This window comes from Gossypium hirsutum, chromosome A03 (assembly GCF_007990345.1).
Source record: "Gossypium hirsutum isolate 1008001.06 chromosome A03, Gossypium_hirsutum_v2.1, whole genome shotgun sequence".
NCBI classification, from domain to species: domain Eukaryota; kingdom Viridiplantae; phylum Streptophyta; class Magnoliopsida; order Malvales; family Malvaceae; genus Gossypium; species Gossypium hirsutum.
In genome coordinates, this window is record NC_053426.1 from 3,956,265 (window position 1) to 3,963,519 (window position 7,255).

Here is a 7,255-nt window from a genome sequence, read left to right on the forward strand (position 1 = left end):
CAGCAATAGTTGAGCCTTCAAGCTATGAAGAAGCTGCAAGGGACAGAAGATGGAAGAAAACAATGGAAGTTGAGCTTGAGATGATCAGGAAGAATGAAACGTGGGACTTGGTTGATAGGCCAGATCAGAAGAAAGTCATAGGTGTCAAGTGGGTTTTTAGAGCCAAATTTAACTCTGATGGTTCTTTAAACAAACATAAAGCAAGATTGGTGGTAAACGGCTATAGTCAAGAGTATGGCACTGACTTCATGGAGACATTTGCTCCAGTAGCTAGGCTTGACACAATCAAGCTTCTTTTTGCCTTGGCTGCACAGAAACAGTGGAAGATTCATCAATTGGATGTCAAGTCTGCCTTTTTGAATAGTTTTCTAAAAGAGGAAATTTACATAGAGCAACTAGAAGGGTTTAAAGCTCCAGGAGAAGAGAACAAGGTCTATAGGCTGAAGAAGGCCTTATATGGCCTGAAACAGGCACCTAGAGCCTGGTATGACAGAATTGATGAGTATCTGTCAAGGCTTGGGTTTGAGAAAAGCCTAAGTGAGCAACACTTTATGTGAAGAAAGCTGAGGATGAAACTTTGTTGATTATTTCAGTTTATGTAGATGATCTACTAGTGACTGGAAGCAGAACTGATCTGATCAATAACTTCAAGACTCAAATGAAGGAGATGTTTGATATGACTGACTTTGGAGTCATAACATACTTCCTTGGCATGGAAGTGAACCAGTTTGATCGAGGAATCTTCATTAGCCAGTATGCTTTTGCCCTGAAGATCCTAGACAAGTTTTGTATGTCAAATTGCAAATCAGTGAGCACACCAATGGCTCAAGGAGAGAAGTTGACCAGCTTTGGAAACCAAGAGAGAGTTGATGAGAAGGAGTACAGAAGCTTAGTTGGTTGTTTGCTCTATTTGACAGCAACTAGACCTGACCTTATGCATGCTGTTAGCTTGTTGTCTAGATTTATGCACTGTTGTGACACTTCTCATTTCAAAGCAGCAAAAAGGGTACTTAGATACATCAAGGGAACCTTGAAGCTTGGTGTCATGTTCAAGAAAGAAAATGAGCTTAAACTTGTGGGATATTCAGACAGTGACTGGGCAGGTTCTGCAGATGACATGAAAAACACCTCAGGTTACTTCTTCACACTTGGCTCTGGAGTATTTTGCTGGAGTTCAGAAAAACTACAAACTGTTGCTCAATCCACAGTTGAAGCAGAATACATTTCAGCAGCAGCTGTAAATCAAGCCATTTGGCTTAGAAAGTTGCTATATGATCTAAATGAAAAGCAACTTGAGGCTACTGAAATCATGGTTGACAATCAATCAGCAGTGACTATTGCTAAGAATCCAGTTTTTCATGGAAAAACCAAGCATTTTAAGATTAGGTTTCATTTTGTTCGAGAGGCTGAGCAATCAGGTGAAATCAGTCTTGTTCATTGTAGCTCACAGGACCAATTGGCTGATATTTTGACTAAGCCTCTTGGCACATCAAGGTTCGAGTACTTAAGGAGTAAAATTGGTTTATGTTGCATACAGACCAAGGAGGAGTGTTGAGCATTGGCCTGCAATGCAACATGCTACCAGTAGCTACTTCAAGCAGACCAGCATTGGAGTAGAACCGAGTGTAGCAGCATGATTTGTTCATTTTGATTATTTTGTTCCTATGTAACTTAGTTTAGTTACTTTGTAACTTGTTGTTAAAGTTAGTAGGATTTGTCTTTGATTTGAAGTTGATGTAGTAGCTAATATGTCAGCTTGCTTGTATTTGTAATTCAAATTTGTATTAGTAAATTAGTGGGAGCAGTTATATTAGTAGGTAACTGTCCAATTTGTTATGTAACTTATATATCTTTTGAATTATTAATGAAATGCATGATTTTTCCTCAATTCTTGTTGTTCAAAACTTTTTCTCATTCATTTGCTTTGTTTTTACTTTGCTTTTGCAAAATCAATTATGTTTTGCTACTTTAATTGCTGCCATTGTTCCAACAGAAAGTACAGGAATGCAGTACTATTTCAAGGAAAATATGGTAGCACTGAAATGATAGTAAGACAAGCTGAAGCACTCGTCATTCACACAAGCAATGCAGCAGCAGCAGAGTTGAAAGAAGATTCATCCAGGACTATTGCCATCAAATGGAAGGCACCTTGCCACGGTTGGGTAAAAATTAATTCTGATGGAGCTACTGCATAGAGTGGAAACTGGTCAGCTGCAGGTGGCATTTTACGTGACTCACATGGTAATTGGTTAGCAGGATTTTGTCGATTCATTGGGAGAGGTTCTGCTCTAACGATTGAGTTATGGGCGATCCTTCATGGTCTTAAAATAGCTTGGCAGAAGGGATACACCAAGGTGATAATTGTATCTGACAATAAAAGTGCAGTGGATATGCTAATAGATGCTTCACTAGGATCATCAACAACAACTTAAGTTCGAAGAATAAAGGAGGAAGCAGGCGCAATTAGATTATCAAAATTCAACATGTCTCCCGTGCAATGAATAAAGTGACTGATTGCATAGCTAAATCTTGTTTTAAGAATAAATATGATCTGGAAATTATTTATTTCTCCATGTTTGATGTTAGGTAACTTCTTTTAGAGGATAAAATGGAAGACTTCCATGAAAGAAACATTGGATCTTAAGGCTGTTGTGTAAGCCTTCCTTATGAAAAAAAAAAATCTCTATCATTACTTTAATGGCACACTACTTAATAGACACCAAATAATGTTACAATAAAATAGAAAGATTTACTAAAATCATAATTAGACCTAATCATTTTTTATGGTTCATAGGACGTAATTCCTGCAAAGAAATTAAGAAATTCAGACTTGTTTAGATCATATGTAATGAATGGTTGAGTCGATTAACTGAGTGGGATTCTAAGTCCTCGCCTGACGTAGAAGGGAGTTTTATGTTCTGCGGATGAGTGGATATCCAATACCAGTATCGACAAGAAAACATTGGAGACGCAAAATAAACACAGGAAAGGGAGAAAAAAATGATGGTCCAGTTGGGGTCAGCTCATTGAGCCATGGTGGTTCCTAAAGGGTCAAGCCTGTTATCCTTCCACTGCCAGGAGCGGGAGGTGTTCGCTGCTCTGTGAAACCAGCCTCACGCTTTTTCCCCCTCTCTAAGAACCACGAAACACAAGCCTACGCTCGTGCCCCTTGGTCCAACTCTTGGCTTGGAACGGGCAAGCCTAAGTCAAACCATTGAAGAACCGACTCAATAAGTCGAACCCGTGTTCCATCACCTTTCAGCCCCCACTTGGGTCACAAGCTTGCGTTACCAGGCTCGGTGATCAATGCTATGGCCAATTTGTTATATAAATAATTAATATTTTTTGTCTTAAGACGATGTGGGATTCTCTTTCTTCTGAGGGTGCTCTTACTTGTTAAGGTGATGAGTGTGGAACTTCATGGAAGCTTAAGAAGGGGACAGTCAAGCCATATACAATGTTTCTTTATTTGCAGATTTTATTCTTTTCTTGTCATTAGCTATTATCAGTTTTCTTCTTACTACTGATTTGATTTTGTGCTAAAAATACTTTGGCAACATGATTACAACAGTGATATGCTACTTCTAATTAATCTCTATCCAAATTCCTTTGTCTGTACGTACTTACAAAATCAAACATTATTCATTGATTAATTGAAGACTGCACTTATCTACCATTATCCCTTGATAGAGATGGAAACTTTTTCATGCAGTCCCAATTCTTTGATTAATTTAGAACCTAAATGTTTTAGATATCGATTAACTAAAACTGTATTTCCTATTTGAATAACAAATTAAAACATCCAAAATTAATATCTCAATCCATCACAGAAAATAAGATTCTTTTGCTCCTTGCATGAATCCAACTAATCTTTAGAAACCATTAATCATATTTATCCCATCAATAATTTCCCTATAGCTTCTAATTAGTTTTAAAAGATGGCTAGTATCTCAATGGAGTCTAAAAATTTTATTAACATTGAAGACAATATATAAAAGATATTAGTGTAATTCATTGAAAAATTAATTAAACTAAATTGTTTGAAAAAATACAAGTGTATAAAGACGAAAATACCGCACTTAAGGCACCAGATCCAACACCTCTCCCTCCAGATCATGAAATAAAGCCCCAACTAACCCTCCTTTTCCTGTAGACCGTACATATATTGGAATAGTGACATATCAAGCATATACCCCTCTACCTTGCATTTGATGATGAATCTAATTATCAACCACCAAGAACTTCTAACCAGCTGTCTGGGTGTTAACGATAAGAATTCAGCAGGTCCATGACAAACTAGTGAGGTGGCAAGTGAAACCTTGCTTCCAACAAGTACAACAACAGGTAGAATACTGGCCTTCCCTTGCCATAGTTTGGCTCGAACACGAAACTTATGTAATGTGTCCCCTCCAAAACGTTAAATTCATACTTTGGATGCCTTTGGAGGAATCCCCTACACCTTAACACCCTTCGTATTTCCCGTTAATAGTACAAGTGTACTAACCACTTGCAACCATCTCATCTACAACCCATTGCTCTTCTGGGACTTTCCCCTTATTGCTCAAAAGTTGTCACAATTCCCCTGGGAATTGCCATTATTGCCCTATTGTTGGCAATGGAGGAACTACCTCTACCCCTTTGCGATAAAACCCTACCAATTCTTCCTCTTCTCATAGGAAGTCCAACCATGTTTAACTTGTTGAAATGACGATGACATGTAGAAAATTTCAAACTGTAACCAGTAAGAGGGAACTTCAAACAATAGAAAAGGAAGAAAACTTTGAAAACTCGACAACAACAAAAGTAGTTTCAAAGAAAATAAATGTCATGTTTATAGAGTATTTTCAAAAAAAAAAAAACTTCATAAACATACGTTTTGATGTTAGAGAGCCATGATTAATAGTGTCTGGCCACCTGCTTTATGTCAAATGCAACTCATCATGGTTGTTCTTCCCTAAAAAGCAACAATTATGGCAAACCTTCTAGAAGGGACAAATCGTTTTTTTTCATCCCCGACGAGAAGAATTATTTTTCGCCATTAGTTGTTTCAATATGTGTCACGGAAGGCCATATTGTAACCTTTCGTCCAACTTGGGTGGCTATTGTTATATCCCTCCACCACTTAGATACGTGTCGGCATTAGAAGTAGCGTTAACCATCCTGTTGACTCCGCCCAAAGCTATGCCTTGGTTGACCACCCACTTTGATGAAGGGACGTCAATAGCCCACGCCTTTAACCACTTGCTCTCAGCACCTTGGGGTAAGGCTATTCACTTCTTTCAGAAAGGGCTAGCCCCTCGCTTTTTAAGTGTGAACACTTCTCAAGTACGAATACGCCCTTAAGGTCATGTTGGGCCCACCAAAGTGTAGCAACCTCATACCTGTTAAAATTCTTAGTCCCTTAAAATGATGAAATTATAATTTAATAAATGATAAAATTATGTTTTAACCTTTCCAAAATTTATAAACTTTAAAAAAAGACCTAATTTTTTTAAAATTCTCTTTTATATTTACTCAAACAAATAAATTTAATTTTTATATTTTAAAATTTTTTCTGTAAAATCCTCACCCAAACCCACTCTAAATAGAACTATATAATGTGTTGAACACAAAAACAAGAAAATTCATCACAAAAGAGAAATCTCATCTCACTCTTTTTTTTCTCCAAACGAAAATGAGCTTCGCAAAGCTACTTGACCTTCTCCATTACCTTGCCAAATTCATTTCCAATCTTTTACACTTTCTACGTCTCCCTGGTTTCAGCGAACCCTACATTCCATGGCGTGACACGTTGGATACCGACACTTCCACCTTCGCCTTTGCTCTCCTCATTGGTGAACACCTACCGGTCATCAAGTTCTATGACCTCATCGACCCGCCAGACAACTGCCCCGTCTGTTTGTGCGAGTTTGAAGGGGAGGATGAGATCAGGCAGCTTATGAATTGTTGACATATATTCCATGGAAGATGTTTGGACCGTTGGATGGGATATGATCAACAAACATGTCCTCTTTGTAGAACCAATTTGGTTCCCCATGATATGGAAGAAACATTCTATGAGAAGCTATGGGGTCCGTCTGGGATCATTGAATTCTTTGTTGATTATCATCAAAGCAATGCTTTGTAGCCATAGCTGTCAACTTTAAAGAGGTACAATAAAAAAAAAAAGGGTAAATTACCGATAATTACTCCACAATAAAAAATTACAAAATGCTTACCTAATTATTTTGGTTCGTCATAATTTGATAGCTTATAAAATTGATATAAATATAATTCTAATCTTCAACATTTATATATTGTGCCAATTTAGTCTTGATTCTAAAAAATTAACTCTCAATATTTACACATTTTATAATTTATTTTATTTTATTTTCAATTTTGCTTACTTTATGACATTGAGGGTTAATTTTTTTTTTAAAAAAAAAGAAAAGATGAAAATTATTATATTAGATTTTTGGGTGTTTTTATTTTTGTATATTTTTAATCAAATTTAACCGATAAATTTATTTTTTAACTTTTTAGGTGAAAGGTTATAAAGAAAAGCAAAAAAGAAAAACCAATTTACATAATATGTATATTTTGAGAGTTAAATTTCTTAAATATAAGACTAAATTGACACAATATATCTTATTTTATTATTATTTAACCTCGTGACTGAGTTGGTGTCACAAGTCAATCAACCACCAACTCATTAGAGAGATTATGGAAATGCCCTTCTATAATTAAATAAATTATATTGTTTAAAGGTAATTAATCTTTTTATTTAAAAAAATCTATAAAAATATGCATATGGTAGGTTTAAAATCCATGTCAATTACAATAGTAAAACTTTTAATTTACCACTCAACTAAAGTTTTATTTTAAAGTACTTTTTCTACATTTTAATTTTATTATACACACTTTATTACCTCCATCAATTGTATATATTAATAATGTATTTGATTGAAATGGTGTCATAACTTAACTCGGCACCGACTAAAGATGATGACAACACAATGATAAAAAAAGTTAATCTAATATTTTTTAATTTTATTGTGTTACATATTTCACATATTATTAATTAGTTTCCATACGCATTTGTATTCTAAACCTATAGTTTCTATATGCATATGCATGTGATAGGATTTTTAATAAATATCGAGAGTATAAAATTACTATTATGTCAATTTTAAATAATGCTAGTGATAAAAAAAAATTCCAATAGCAATCGTGACTAAAAAAAGAAAGTTACCAATGATAGCTAAAGCTTATTTTT

At 35.4% G+C, this 7,255-nt stretch overlaps 1 protein-coding gene across 1 annotated transcript; it reads left to right on the forward strand.

Moving 5' to 3' along the window:
• Positions 1-5,674: 5,674 nt before the first annotated feature.
• LOC107960964 (brassinosteroid-responsive RING protein 1-like) lies at positions 5,675-6,127 on the forward strand. The gene is made up of 2 exons (XM_016897212.1): positions 5,675-5,931; positions 6,019-6,127. Exons 1-2 carry the CDS (start codon positions 5,675-5,677, stop codon positions 6,125-6,127), a joined length of 366 nt encoding a protein of 121 aa, XP_016752701.1.
• Positions 6,128-7,255: the final 1,128 nt, after the last annotated feature.

Excerpts from the sequence above, each read along its gene's own strand:
- LOC107960964 (XM_016897212.1), top strand. The coding sequence starts at position 5,675 with ATGAGCTTCGCAAAGCTACTTGACCTTCTCCATTACCTTGCCAAATTC. Across the intron at positions 5,932-6,018 it reads GAAGGGGAGGATGAGATCAG|AACCAATTTGGTTCCCCATG; the intron begins GCAGCTTATGAA and ends TCCTCTTTGTAG.